Source organism: Accipiter gentilis, chromosome 5 (assembly GCF_929443795.1).
Source record: "Accipiter gentilis chromosome 5, bAccGen1.1, whole genome shotgun sequence".
Classification (NCBI taxonomy): Eukaryota; Metazoa; Chordata; class Aves; order Accipitriformes; family Accipitridae; genus Astur; species Astur gentilis.
In genome coordinates this window covers 33,051,950-33,066,712 of record NC_064884.1, presented here as the reverse complement: position 1 = coordinate 33,066,712, position 14,763 = coordinate 33,051,950, and the positions used below count along the sequence as shown (strand labels likewise).

The following is a 14,763-nucleotide window of genomic DNA, read 5'->3' as shown; positions in this document are numbered from 1 at the left end:
GACAGGCCCAGCACGGCCGAGGTCTGCAAGCCCACGGCGCTGAAGGCTCGGGGCCCCGGCGCCGAGCCCTCGGGTCAGGAGCCGGCAGAAGCCCCCCCAGGAAGGGGGGGAGGTGTGTGCAAGGGCAGCGCGGCCGGGCTGGAGCCCCCCCGAGGGTGCTGGCGGGCGGCGGCTGGTCCCGGCCCCGGCCCCGGTCCCCGTCCCCGTCCCCGGTCCCGGTCCCGGTCCCGGCGAGGGAGCTGAAACGCTGAGTCAGCGCCGCGGTGCCGCCGGGGAGGGCCGGGGAGGGCCGGGCGGCGCCCCCAGCCCCGGGGGTGCCCGCGAGGGGAGCGGCCCCCGGCCGCCGGGGCGGCGGGCTGGGCGCTGCCCCCCTTGGCCGCTCCTTATCAGCCCGGTTTGATGCTGCAAGGCGTGTCCGGGGCTCTGCTCATGTGATGGAGCAAGAGGCAGGCGGGCGGGGGGACCAGGGGAGGAGGTGATTTTCCTCGCTGGCTCTCGCTCGCTCTTTTTTTTTTTTCCCTCTTTTTTTCTCTTTTTTTTTTTTTTTTTTTTTTCCTCCTCTCCCCTCCTCTCGCTCCCTAAAGGAGTTTGCGGAGAGCCGGGCTCCTTCATTCCCGGCTGCGCCGCCGCCGCCCTCCGCCCACCGCCAGCCCCCCCCCTCCGCCCGCGGCTCCTCCGCACGGCCGCGGGGCAGCGCCATGGGCGCCGGCAGCTCCGCCGAGCCGCCCGCCCCGCAGGACGGGGACGGGGCCGCCGCCGGGACCCCCCAAACCTCCCCGGAGCTGCCGCCGGCAGAAGAAGCAGCGGCGGCGGCGCCCCGGCCGGCGGCGGAGCCCGCCAAGGTAAGGCAGGGGCGGCGGGGAGCCGGGAAGAGGGGGGCCGGGGCGGGGAGCGGAGGGGGGACGCGGGGCGGCGGCTCCCGCCGCACCCCCGGCCCGGGGAAACTTTCCCGCCGCGGCGGCGGGCACCTGCCGCGGCCGACGACCACCCCCCCCGCCGGGCCGGGCGCGGAGCCGGGGCGCGGCGGTGGCCGCTGCGGGGCCGGGACTGCGCCATGGCCAGCGCCGCAGTCATAAAACTCCCGCCGGCGGCGGCAGCGGCGGCGGCAAGGGGTGGGGTGGGGGGGCGAGGGCGGCGGGGGGGGGGGCGCCGCCGCTTTTGTGTGCGGCCGTGGCGGGGCGGGGGGAGAAGGGCCGCACCCACCCGCGGCGGGGTCTGCGCCAAGAAACCTCCTGACTGCGGTCCTGCAGCCGGCTCGCAGCGGTACCCAGGGCTCCGCAGCCCCCCCGCCCCCCCCCCCCCCTCTCCCGAGGGTGCAGGTGGGAGGCGCGTCGGGGCGCGGCCAGCCCGCCGGTGTTGCGGTGTCCTCGGCTGGGCGCCAGCCCCGGGGGTGGGGGGGGTGTCCCCGCACCCCCACCCCACTCCCCCACCCCAGCCCCAGGCTCACCTGAGCCGCAGCCCCCCGGCCCGGGTGGGCTGTAGCCGTGGCTTTCGTGGTCCCTGGTGTCATACCCATTGCGGGGGCGGGGGGAAGGGGAGTGACTGGCTAACTCTCAGCCAGTAGGGAGTAAAGGAGCTGTAGGTATGTGTTATTTTTAATAAAGCCGTTGAAGAATTGAAAGAAATTCTTTTAAAACGTGTCTGGTGTTTAAAAATAGATTATGAATGAAGCCATTTATCCCTCTGGAATAGGCGCGTTTAGGGGATTCTGGGACTGAAAGGGAGGTTATGTGCATCTACGTGTTGACAGAGCGTTGCTTTGGGGTTAGGCGTTAGTTTGTTAGGAGAGCAATAATACCACGTTATACCGAGATCCCCTTCTGTAGGCTCTTCAGAGTTTGGGTCCTCAGAGCAGGGACACTCCGAAGTTTCTGTAAGCTGGTGCGTGGGTGTGTTAGAGCTTGAGAACTGGTTATGACTTTGTTTCTTTGACCTTGTGGTTCAGATTTAACTTTCAAGTTGAATTTCCCATAGTTCCTGGCTGCCACTAGACCTCCTTGTGCGTGTTTTGACAGATTTGAAAACCACACTGAGAATGAACTTTGAATTAACTGAGATTTATTTTATTTTCTTTTTAACCAAATAAGCGTCAGGGATTGGTGTTGGTTAACAAAACATTTAGCGGTTGTGTTGGGCAATCGTAGAATTCAGATGCTGAAATTTAGGCGCGAGTAAATTTATAGAGGGCAAGCATTTGGCTACTGTGGTTGTTTAAAAATGAAGGTAATGTGGCTTTGAAGAAGGGGCGTAACATTCATAGCCCTGTTTATCCAGTTACGGGAACTAAACCCCCCCAAAAAGAGAATGCCATTGATGCTGTTCTCAAATATAGATTATTATTACTAATACTGTGGTTTATGTCTTCTATGCTTTAGGAAAAATGTTTTTTAATAGATTTTTACCTTCTGGAACTGTTTAAAGGTGTGGGGAATTTCTGTTACCATTTTACTTCTGTAAGAAGTTTCATTACTACTGTTCTTCTAAACCAGCTATTTTTGCCTTCCATTACACTAAATAAAAAGAAAAACAAATTTTTAATGAAGCTTGATCGTGCTTTTTTTGTATCTCGTTTAGTCCGTTCTTACTACAGCAAGGTAATTTCACGCAGATTTGTGACACGATTTTTCATCATTATTACTTTCAGCCCTTTGAATTTGAAAAATACCAGATTCTGCAATGCCCCTGGAGAAATCTGCCAAAGAGCTAATTTGTTTGCAGAAGGGGGACGTTTTGAAGGATGGTCTTCTTTCTTGCGTCTTTCCAAACTAAAACGCTTATCACAACCCCCTTCTTTTAGAAGAAAAACTTTGAAAACTGACTTTAATGGAATCCAACTTGAGTGAGCCTTGGCAAGTCAATCACAGACAAATTGTCTAGGCAACTAGTCCAATACAGGTTATAAAATCTCACAGCAGTTGTGCTTTTTTGTCACTTGAAATTCCTCAAAATATTTAATCAAGTTTCTTTCATGATATATTTGTATTTTGTACAAGCCAAAAAACCTCTTTGCCTTTTCTTCTAGAAAGGGCCAAATTTTTAGTCTTTAAGCTGTTCTGTGGTTCACATGTGACTCTTTGGCCAGATAGCAGCTTCTGAGGTGTCCCAGTTACTGGAAGGGGGAGAGGACGGTTCAGTTTTTCTCGCTTCCACAGCCCAGGAGATGCGAGAGACCCTGTAAAAGCACTTGGTCTACAGTGGGAGAGATCCTAGGAGCCTTTGGGGGCTGGCTCACAAGCACCGCAGGTGAAACGCGGGCTCAGTGGGTTGGGACCTCAGCGGTGAGGACCTCGCCCCATCCTTTCACAAGTTGCTCGTGAATTACACGTAAAGCAGCCTCAGAGTTTCCAGCCCAGCATGTTACTGGGACTTGAAAGTGGTGGTTTTTTTTCCAGTAGCAGACAAAGCTTAAACCCTGGCAGTGGAGGAGCTGCTCCTGATCTTGCATAGGCAGCCTCCTCTGCTGGGGAGGGCGCTGGAGGCACCCATCCCTTTGCGTGCCTGAACTGGATTCATGGGATTTGTGAATCGATACCCAAAGTCCTGCTTAAATCAAGGGGCAGGGTGTGGTCCCACAGAGGGCTGATCTGTCTGATGGGGTTATCTCCTTGCTGTTTGAGCAGCAATACTCTTTTCCCCTCTTTTTCACCCTCCCCTACGCCTCTTCCCTGTCTTGCCCTGGATGATGCAGTCCCACCTCACACCATGTCCGGTCCTCGCCTTGCCTTCCTGGAAGCAGGTTAAACTCACTAACCCTTCAGGAAACACTGGATTTTTTTTTAATTTTTTTATTTATTTTTTTTTCTGGGTCCGTTCCCCGATGTATTAGTGAGTTCATTTGACTCCTATGACACGCAGGTGCGATGCAGACCCAGAGCCAGGACAAGGCATGCATCTGCAGCAGGGCAGGAGGGGAAATGTAAAATACTTTCCCTGCTGGTGGTAGTGTCTGTGAAACCTCCTTGTCCGACTGCCCTGAGCAGCACAGAGGCCTCAAAGCTTGGCCTGAGCAGGATTTAGCAGATTTCAATAATAATAGTGCTAGAAGTAGGAACAAGGTCTTCTTTGCCTCACAGAGGAGACCAGACAAACTTCGGGTGTGCCAGACTGACAGAAGCTTTGAGGTGTCCGATGGGATGGGTCCTGTGCTCCTGCCTCCTCCCCGGGGCACCTGCAGCTTGCCCCTGGCTGCTTTTGGCACCGGGCGAGCTCGTTGAAGGAGCTAACCCCCTCCTAGGAAGCCGTTCAGCTTCTTTGGCAAGGTCATTCTCTGCCGATTTAGCAAGATGTGTGGCTTCTGGGGCTGGGACAGCAGAAGCAGCAGGTGCAGGGGAGCGTGCAGGACCTCGTGGCCGGGATTGGGCAGGGTGCTGGGTGACATTACTGTTGGTGGCAGCACGTGGCGAGGTTGGCTCGGGCACCTCCATCTCGTGAGCTCCTTCTCTGTTCGTAGCAGTGACGCGCTTCCCGTTTGGATGCTGAGCATCAGGGAGAGCTGGAAAAAGATGCCAGCGCGCTTCCCCTCGCAGCGGTGCCCTCCGAGGTCCCGTGGGGCAGAAAGCAGCTACAAGCCACGCGGGTGATGCAAGGAGAGCTGCGTCATCCTGCCGACATCTTGGCTGAAGCAATTGCGATCACCCCGCCCCGCTTTTATTTTATTTAGAAGCTCAAGGTGCCGGTTTTAATACAGGTTTCTTTTTGTGGCCCTGCTGAAGGAGCAGAGCTGTGTTGGAACAGCTACCTGAAACAAAGTAGGGAAACTTTTAAAAGAGAGAATGCAGAAAAATACTGGCGTGCTAATAAGCTACGCTAGCAGCAAAATCTAGCTTTGGCAGAGAGAATCTTTTATGGGAATTGATGGCCTTAAAATGTCGTGTGGTGAATTCCTGGCTTGCTGGCATGCAAGGGCCCCTGCTCAAGAGCAGTGAGTCGTTCAAATGGTGTTTTCAGGATGGCTCCCATTTCTGCATAGTAATTTGATTATGCTACCTGCGTTGTAATGAGAGCAAGTGTCTGCTAGACAGTAAATATTTGGAACTGTCTCTTCTAAGGAGGTTACCAGCTGAGATGTCAGAATGTCTTATTGTCCGAGCGCCTGACAAATAACAGCTGGGACAGACTTACATCTGCTGTTTAAACAACTGCGTTCGGGTGAGGGAGCTGAGTCAGCCTGAAAATACTACGTTAGCGATGGTAAAACTAAGCTTAATCAAGTACCAGAAGGAGGTCCCTAGGCTGCGTCTCTAAGAGCCCCAGTTTGAGGGGTTTGGTCTGAATGATGAGGCTGCAGGGTTCTCCTGGTTCAACAGGGTCCGATTCCCTTTACGTACTTCCCTTCCAACTGGGAAGGAAGAGACTGGTGTAGGTAGGTGGTGAGATTTGGAGGTCTGCCCGTGCCTGTGGGGTGGCTGGGGAGAAAGCATAAAAATGCTTAATTCAAAAAATGCACAATGGAAATTGGTGTCATGGATCCACCAAAAGTGTGAAATAACCCCCTAACGGATCCAGCAAAAGTGTGAAATAACCCCCTAATCGTACAGGAGGTAAGAGGAAGATGGTAGAGGGGGTGTCTGGGCGCTTTGAAAGCCAAGGCAATTAGCTTGTGTTTGATGCGATAGAGGCTAACGAGATGCAAAGAGGAGTGTCCTCGAGAAGCCTTCTGGTTGGAAATGGAAGCCCTAGTTGCAGTTACTGAAAGGAGAGTAACTTGCTTTGTGCTCCCTCCTTGTTCTACCTGATCCTTAGCGTCTGGGTGAGTTGTACCTATGTGAATGCTCAGGTAAGGTGGTGTCCAAGGACTGCTGTGCAGAAAGCGCTGGAAGGTGGGAGACTTGAGAAGGAGCTCGGGTTGGATCCGGCTTAAGGTGTGGACCAGAACGACAGGTTGGGAGTAATGCTTCCTTCGCAGGTTGGAAAAAGAGATCACCGAGACAATTTGGGAGCAAAACCTGTCAGGTTTGGATTTTGAAGGTAGTCCTCCATAACGAGGTGACACAACGAAGCCAGGCTGAGAGTTGGGACAGAAGAGGATAGATCTGAGGGAGTGAAAGGTAAAGGAGAAGGCTCTTGGCTTTGTCTGCAGGAGATGTTACCCAGGAATAAGGTACTGAAATTAAGTATGCTGTTACGTGCCTTATTGAGAACGGGCCTTACATTTTCTCGACCTGGAATTTGCCATGTCCCACGAACCTCTGATGCCTTAGCTAATGCAACACAAGACAAACTGCTGTGAACAAAGAGTTGGAATGACCTAAATGCAGGGTTTTTTTCCAAATGTTGGTGTTCGAAGATCTTTTTAATGAAGCAGTGTGTGTTAAGAGCAGACCCCCTGAGCAGACCAACAGTGCTGCAAGCTTTCCCAAAGTTTCAGCATTAAACTTCAGGAAAAATATCAGAGACCATTATGTTCGTTTGCTCAGTTGTTCAGACAGCTGGATCTGGCTATTTTAGTAATCTAATGTAGAATCAGTGTAGCAGGATTAACAGAATGAGGCAAAATTAACTCTGGTGTGTTTGGGCCTGGTGCGAGGAATCCCTGGAATGATTTGGGTCTGGTACGAGGAATGTTGGGAATGGTGGTGGTTGCTGGTGGGGGAAGAAGCTGGGTGCTGCTAGCCCCTCCAGGATAGCGCGTCAATGAAGCGTGCGCTAACGTACACGCAGAGATCGGGGACCTGCTGTTCATCCATATCTCATGTAATTCTTTGTGTTAGTTTTCTTTATACATTTTTAATTTTGTATGCATTTAGTGGGGCCCAACGGTTGCGCCTAACGCTATGTGCAAAATGGAGCAGAAGCTGCTGATGGTTGGAGTGACGTGGGCAACAAGCCCTGTGCATTTTAGTCTCATTAGCTGTGTGTCTGCCCTTTGCTTCCACCTTTGTGGTGGATATGAAGGAAGTCTTTTAAAAAATACATGTACGATGATGTATAGTAGTGGCATGACAGAAGTTGAAGTGTTTTTTCACTGATGGCCCTTTGTTTTGGGAATGAAGAAGCTGAAGGATCAGTGATCCGGATAACCAGTTCCCCTTGGTTTCTCCTGCATTTATGAGACAACACATTCATAAATTAATTAATAATCAAAGGAGAGGGATGAATGTGTGCCACAGAAACCTGATAAATGTTGATAAACCTGCCAACTGTAATGTCTTATTACCTGGAGATAAATACACAGAGCTGAATAATGAGATTCCTAATACCGTTAATTTTTTCTTTAAGGTTTTCGCCCATCTTTCTAAACTTTGACTTTATATTTGTCTAAGCTTTACAGCTATTCGCTATGGAATTAAGACAACAGCTCACTAAATTAGCCATAATTGGACTAAACTGCGGGTTAGATCCCTTCAGAGAAATGAAGCAGTTAATGTGAGTGAAAATTGAAATTAGTTTCTTTTGAGGACTAATGCAGTGGGAGAGACCACTGACCCTCACAGAGAGCCTGCGCAACTTGGAACAGAAAGCTTTTTTTTTTAAAAAAAAACAAAACACAAACAAATTAATGATGCTGTTGTGTCTCTGTTCATATTACAATCCCCCCCAAAGATGCATATTTTCTTCTCCTTTGCACGTATTTTAATTTGTGAAAAATACTATTGTTTTATTAGTTTTGATTATTCAATTACTTAAAGCAGAACACTTGATTTGAAAATCTAACTTTGCCTTCCTATGGCCAAGAATCTCATTAAACACTTTCCCAAGAGACTGGGGTAAAAAGGTCCCTGTTCCCTGGCAGGGTAGGGTTATACTGCAGGTCTGGTCAAATTTTGAAAATACGGAGGTTTTTGATGTATTTATTTACATTTTTACTCAGTTGTGACTGATGGGTCCTGCTTTCAAAACTCAATTTATGTAGAGAGTGAACAGGGATTGTAATTATACTAGCTGGTAACAAAAACTGCTTATAGTCTTACATGTAGTAATGTTTTTACATTTAATTCTGTTCTTTGTACTAGAAGATATCACAGCATTTTAGAGATCCAAAGGGTTATCTGCTAGATCCAGTGACTTTTGAATTTCGGTCACAGATCTTTGGGATGATATATAGTCACCGTTTTCCTGAATGCATGATGACTGTAGAAATAAATTCAGAGCTGGGAAAAAGTTACCATAGTTAATATTTTGTCATAACATTCAGGGCTCAATTTAAAAGGGAGACAAATTGTACTGCATTGGGGTACCCAGTCCCTTTGTACCCTGGTTCCTTGCAGAGTGCACACGTCCATATTAGACACTTAGGCAAATGGTAGACTTTACGTGTCTATACGTGTATGTCTATATGTATGACTCTAGCTTTAAATGGTTTGCTGACTGGGGGAGGTTTGGGAAGAAAGGCAAGGAGATCTTTGAATAAGGTGAGGGGTGCTAAGATACTCGGTGCTGTTGCCTTTCTTGTGACTTCAAAGAATTGTTGGTGCTAATTCTGAGGGTGTCATCTTGAAATCCATCCATGGATTTGTCTTCAGATAGCCAAGTGCCCTTAGAGCCAGTAAAGTTAAGGTTGTTCTTGTGTTTGCAGGACGAGCAGTTGTCTTACAAGAATGAATGACTAAAATTTACTGTTAAAAAACAATAATATGTCCTTTCATAAATCTGTATTGAAGAATCTGAAAGCCCTTTAAGAAAGAGGTTGTTATTTTCTGTGTCTGTTTGTTGCTAGTCTTTAATCAGTTACTGCCATTCAGTTAACGCTGCGTGCAACTGCAGAAGAGCTTCCTAGAGCGTACATGCCTTTGTCCGGCGGTGTGGCATTTTTATTCCTCCTGAGTTCCCTGTGTTTTAGATTTATGAGGAGGATGATGTGAGAAGCGGGAATGTAATCTGAGTGTTGAGCCATTCCGTATTTCTTCTATTTAATATCTGGTCTCAGCATGTGAAAACTCTGAAGCCAAATTATTCCATCTGTGGTATTGGCAGTAGAGCCGAATGGGGTCCTTTTTCGTGAGGTGGATTATGTGGCTGTGAAAGGCAGCTTTGAGGACCACAGCAATGCCAGGTGGAAACAATTTGGCTTAATTAAGGGCTTCTGAGCTGAAAACTGGCAACCCAAATGCACGCCTCGTTGCCTGTGGGGGGGTAGGTGCTTCTCTCGGATCCCGCCTTGGTGCGTGAAAAGGGAGTTGAATGATAAGAGGAAAGCTGTTTGCCTGGCACTTTGTATGTTGATTTGAAATTCCCTTGCAGCGGGCTAATTGCTAATAAAAATAAATAAATGGATCTCTGCATTCAGAAGCTTCTTTTAGTGGGTTTCGGAAGAGAAACGTCAGGAATGTGGCACCTTTCTGATCCCAGTTTGGCGCTTCAAGCGTTTGGATGTTGCATTACACTGAAAGATGGGATGTATCTGTGGTTCTTTCCCTTAATTAACAGGGCTTTGATGGCAGTATTTGGGGAGTACAGCTGAGTAATAAGACAATGATATGTAATTAAGGTTTGCTGTTCTACCAGAGGAAATTTAAACCTACACTTCACGAATAGAGGTTTAAGAGGTGGTTAATTAGCTGAAATGGCTTCTCTTGGAAGGTAATACAATCGGTTGGAAAGCTAGTTAATTAAACAAATAATTAAAGGGTAGGGAGGTATTCTTTTAATGATAACAACACATTTCATACTTCCAGAAGCATATTTTTATTTAAAAAGCATCTTACTTGTTACATGGCAAGCCAATACAAATTCTGAAAATAATTAAAATGTATCAAAAGTGGTAGATGAATAAGAGATTTTTTTTTTTTACACATTAGCAAATCTAGAAAAAATATTTAAAGTATTATAGCGCAGAGTCTCAAAGAATTGCCAAGCTTTTTCCCCCCTGTAAGAATAATCTCTGCCTAATAACCGAGGCCCAAAAATTCTAGTTTTAACCCCAGTTTCACTAGCTTTCCTCATGGGATTTATATATTTATTTATATTTATTCCGCTTTCTGTCTTGAATAGTCCAGTTTCTTTGTAGTTGTGTTGTTTATGATGATAAGATAAGCACATCAGCAAAGGAGTGATACCAAAAGCTGTAATGTGGACAGGATTCATGCATACATCAGAGCAACTGTGTCAGACATTTTGAAGAATGAAAAACAGCTTTCCATCGGCTAGATTTGCGTTATCCTGGACTTTTCCTTCATGCTAGAAACCAATTTCTGCACAAGGTTATAGGCTATTTTCTGTAGAACTTGCTGCTTCTGCGTATTTCATGCAGGAGAACAATAAAATGAGTAGTCCCAGATTATGTCTTGGGTTTTCTTCTCACAGAATTACTTTGATTTATTAAAGTTAATAATTTTGAAAAGGAGGAATACCGCACAGAAGTATTTGTTTCCCAAAATGCTTGCATGTATATATGCAAAATAGGAATGAAAGAAAAATATCCTGTGGGGGGGGAAAACCCTGGGCTAATACTGATCTTCCTTTTTTTTTTTTTTTTTTTTTTTTTTTTTCTCTTTCTCCTTCCCTACCGTCCTTCAACCAATACACAGATTTTAGATGCAATTTTACCAGTACCTGGCGTTAACGAAGATGCTTCGGAGCATGATGCCCCGCCGCAGGACCCGCAGCAGCCAGGAGCTGTTACAGCACCTCAGGAGCTGGACGGGCAGCAGCCGGAGGCGGCTTCGCCCCACCAAGAACCACCCGGAGAGCAAGCAGAGGCTGCTGGAACAAATGGTAGGTAAAAACCTGTGTTCAGTGGACAGAGCCTAGAGGCCCGGGTGCTAAATGGAGTGAGAAGTTGAAATGGGGCTCACCTAGATGTCTCCTAGCGAACAGGTTGTTATTCAAGTGATCTCTTGGTTGCTCAAGTGCTTCTTCTAGGGTGTCGTTTTGCTGGGACATGTTTTCTCCATATCAGAGGTCCAATGACAAATGGGTTGTGGAGTGAAGCTGCCGGCGTCGGTGCTGGGGGATGCTACCCGTTCCCCCTAAGGGTGGTCCTCCGCTCTCAGCGCACCCTGCGGTCACCCTGCTTGCCTGCTGTCAGTCTCTCGACCGTTCACCCGAAGGGACAGCTCAGTTTCCGCTTCTTATGTTAGGAGTTTCTGCTGCGTGGGCCTGTCCCTTCCTTCGTAGGGCAGAAATCCTTTTATGTTCATTCATTAGTGATATTAATGATAATAAACATATTTTGAACTCACAGGAAGGGACAGGCCATTGATCTGTTGGCTCTACCTTGATTAAAGTTCCCTTTCCTACTGCTTTTATTCCAGTTTGCATTTTGACCACAAAACCTTCCTCATCGTAGGCACCCCTGTCTGCTCTGCCCTGGGAATCTCTTTCTTGCCTTGCGGCACAGTCAGAAACGTGCCGCTCCTTCTGCTCTGCAAGCTGGCAGCCCACCTCTCCCACCCTCGTCAGCCTCTTGTTGCTGTCCCCTTCCCTCCGCTCCCCTTCGCAGCCGCGCGGTGACAGATCCGCTTCGGCCGTCACCCGGCACGCTGACCTTTTTGGCCAGGGTGGCAAGGGGGAGGGAGTCGGAGCAGGCGACTGATGCTGGTGTGAGAGCAGGGGAGGGATGGGGAAAGGGTAGGATGGAGCACGTTCCTCAGTGCCAGCCTGTAGAGCAGCTTAAGGCATTTGTGTAGCCCTTGGTGTACGTTGGGCTTTGAATTCTAGTAAAGGCAGTTCTTTGCAACGTCTTCAGATTAATTGCCGTAACGCTGTTATCCCAATAGAAGGTTGCCGTATTTTATGTATGCTGAGCTTTTGTGCTGTTTGGGTTTTTTGTTTTTTAAAAATCATATTGGTAGAGGCTTTTGACACTGTAAAAATGGGATGCAACATGTTTTATCTTTCACTCATGATAAACACTGCTTCTTTTTAAAATTTTACTCTCAAGTGGATAGGGGTGGAGAGAGGATACTCGTTAAACAGAGTCATGAAGGAAGAGGAAATACCTGATGATTTGAAGTAGTGGCAGAAGATTTCATGTTGGTATTCAGCTTCTGGGTCAAGTAACAGAGAAGGCCTTTAAAGGGCATGAATTTCAAGTTGATAGTCAAAGATTATAGTTCTTGTTGAATAATTCTGGGTTGTAGCTTCAGTTGTACAGAAATTGCGTTCCCAGGATGTGTAATGAAGAAGAAGTGAGAAGCTGCCTTTGAATGCAGATAGTTACATGTGACCAAATACATGGTGTGTTGTGGACGTAGTTAGGGTTAGGAAATTGTATGTGAGTAGACCACCTGAAAAGTCTTTGCTTTCTTTGATAGTCATCTCTCATGCGGTTGTGTGATGTTGTTGTTTAATCGGGATTTATTTTATGGTTGTCAGTGGAACCAAGCCTATGTGGTAGCGTAATTTATGTGAAAGGGAAAATAATTCTACGGGTTTGCTCTCAAAGTAAAAAAGCCCTTTATGGAGGTGATGCAACATGTATTTTCTGGTAACAGTAGCTGAAAATGACATCATCCATAGAGACAGATAAAACCTGACTGGTCAAGCATTGAAAAGATAGCTCTTCAAGTGAAGGCTGCATTCAGACATTCATAACTGTTTATATCCACCCTTCTGGACCTTACAGAGTCCGGTCGACGTGCCTTCAGGCAGATGAATAAGGATGGGGAAGAGGTATCTCTTGAACGTTCCATGCAGAGGAATCTCTCCACATAGAGAAATATATCAATTTAGCTCTATACTTTTTCACGTTCCCCACTCATTCTTTATTTCATCTTGTTTGCAATGTCTATAAAATCAGAAATAAAGCATCATGATGCTGAGCCCTGAGGCCAGCATGGGTAATTGCCTACAGTGAAGGAACGTTTATCACTGAAGGTTTTTTGGGTCGGTTGGTTTGTTCTTGTTGTCGTTATTTGAATCTCGCTTTCAGAAGACCGTGTGAGACATGATCCAGACGTGTCAGTGTTGCCACTGTCAGATTGAATTAACTGGGAAGTCTGGTAAATTCACTGGGAAGTTGGTGCTGGCAATCAGAGCCACAGACAAAGGCTGTGAACGGCCGGCCCAGGTGTCTGTGTATCTCCAGCACTTTGGAGATGCCCAACGTAATCCACAGAAGTATCGTTGCTATAACGGGAGGTCACCTGTGTCAGATACTGATCCTTTACATTTCACGTTGTCGCGCTGCGTCCCCTTTTACTAGCCGTAAGAGCTGCTGGAGCATTACATCGCTACACCGCAGGTATCGAGAGCCATACCCTTCTGAAAGCCTGGACAGCAGAAGTTGGGACAATTTGTAATTGTAGCGTTGTAGAGAATTCCAGTTCAAAACCCCCAGCCCCTAAGTGGCTGTTAATAGGCAAAGGAGCGAATGTTTCAGTACGGAGCCGCAGCCTCCTCTGTGCGGGGCGGGGGCAATAAATACTCGCAGAGAAGGTTTCAAGACACCTCCGTCGAGGCGCGGCGCTTTTAATTGCCAGCCGCCCGTCCCGCGGGGGGGCGGGGGAGAAGAGCCGGGCGGGCGAGGGGCGGGGCCGGGCACCACCCCGGGGCGGGGCCAGGCGGGGCGGGGCCAGGCGCCGCCCCCCCCCCCCCCCTTCCCCCGCCCCGGCGTCCCCCGCCACGCACGTCGGAGGAGTCTCGGAGCGTGGGGAGGACGTTTCTCGTGATCTGTAAGGTCGGAAATGCTGGGGACCGTAACGATGACGGGTAAGGCGGCGCGGCGAAGGTGAGCGCCCGGGGTTGGGTGCGTGACGTCTGAGGGGTGACGTCACGCTGCGTGGCTGGCCGGGGCGCGGCTCGGACTCGGCGAAGCAGAGTTTGACTTCACGGGAGATGGCCCGGCTGTGGGCGCAGTGGGCTCCAGCGGCCCGGCCGACGGGCTCGGGTCGCGGCCAGATCCGCCGCCGAGCGAAGGCTGCCGAAATTTCAAAACTTCGCGTCGCCTCGGTTGGACGTTTGAGGCGGTGCTTGCGTTAGACGGGCTTTCGCGAATTTGAGGAGGCTCGCTAGGTTGTTTTCTGCAGTACCAGAATGTGACGTGGTATCTGAAATTGGGGAGCGGAAGGAAAAGACGGTGACTGCGTTGCTGATGCTGTTTTATGCTAATCAAGCAATAAGGCAGTAAAACATCTTAAGAGCTAAACTGGAAGGAAAGGCAGAAGTTAGCGTCGCTTATATGTTGTAAAAATATTGGCATGAAAGAAATGAAGCTGCTGCTCTATAGCTGTTTTAATGTCAATGAAGCAAAAGCCAGAGGAGATTAACACCGCGGCGGGGGGTGGGGCGGGGGTGGGTGTACATGCGTGGGTGGCAGCAGGGTCCCAGCCTGTGATGCCCAAAACTCGACGCTGTGCGCACCAAATTCTGTACTTCTTATTTAAGAAAGTAGCGCACGAGCTACTGCAGTGCGAGAGCTAACGCTGTAAACTAATTCAGCTGTCTGAAAAGAGAATAGTATTTGGAGGAGCAAAGAATTAAAATGGAAAAAACATTATCTTGCACGGCTGGTTTTGTGCAAACTTGTGTCTTTCTCTGGGAAACAAAGTGGCGTTATGAAATTTAAATAAACAAACCCCACTTTTTTTTCCCCCTAAAGATAACTAGTTTGCATCAGAATTTCTCTCAGATTGATGATGTATGTCTTTAGCAATCTAGGAAATCTTTTTTATTTCATTGTATTAATAATTACTTCCTCGCTTATATTTTATTTACTAGAGCTAGTGAATGAATTCAACAAATAGTGGGGCTTATTCATGCAAAATGCTTGAGCTTTACAATACATATTGACAACAAAGCCTGTAGAAGTCCGGCTCCGTTTGGAGCTGACCTGGGGGAGGACTGAACGTGATTTGAATCAGTTAGTAGGGGAGGAGATATCCT

General features: G+C 48.4%; 1 protein-coding gene across 3 annotated transcripts in view; it reads left to right on the top strand.

The window, feature by feature from the left end:
* The first annotated feature begins 582 nt into the window (after positions 1–582).
* Positions 583–14,763, top strand: part of AKAP12 (A-kinase anchoring protein 12) — a 31,734-nt gene continuing 17,553 nt past the window's right edge. The window contains exons 1-2 of one of the 3 annotated variants that reach the window (XM_049801261.1): positions 583–842; positions 10,467–10,653. In XM_049801261.1, the coding sequence (XP_049657218.1) occupies positions 699–842; positions 10,467–10,653 (331 nt within the window). In that variant the 5' untranslated portion in view covers positions 583–698. Of the gene's footprint in view, positions 843–10,466; positions 10,654–13,507; positions 13,610–14,763 lie in introns of those variants that run through there. The other 2 variants (XM_049801262.1, XM_049801263.1) reach the window with 2 other exon arrangements.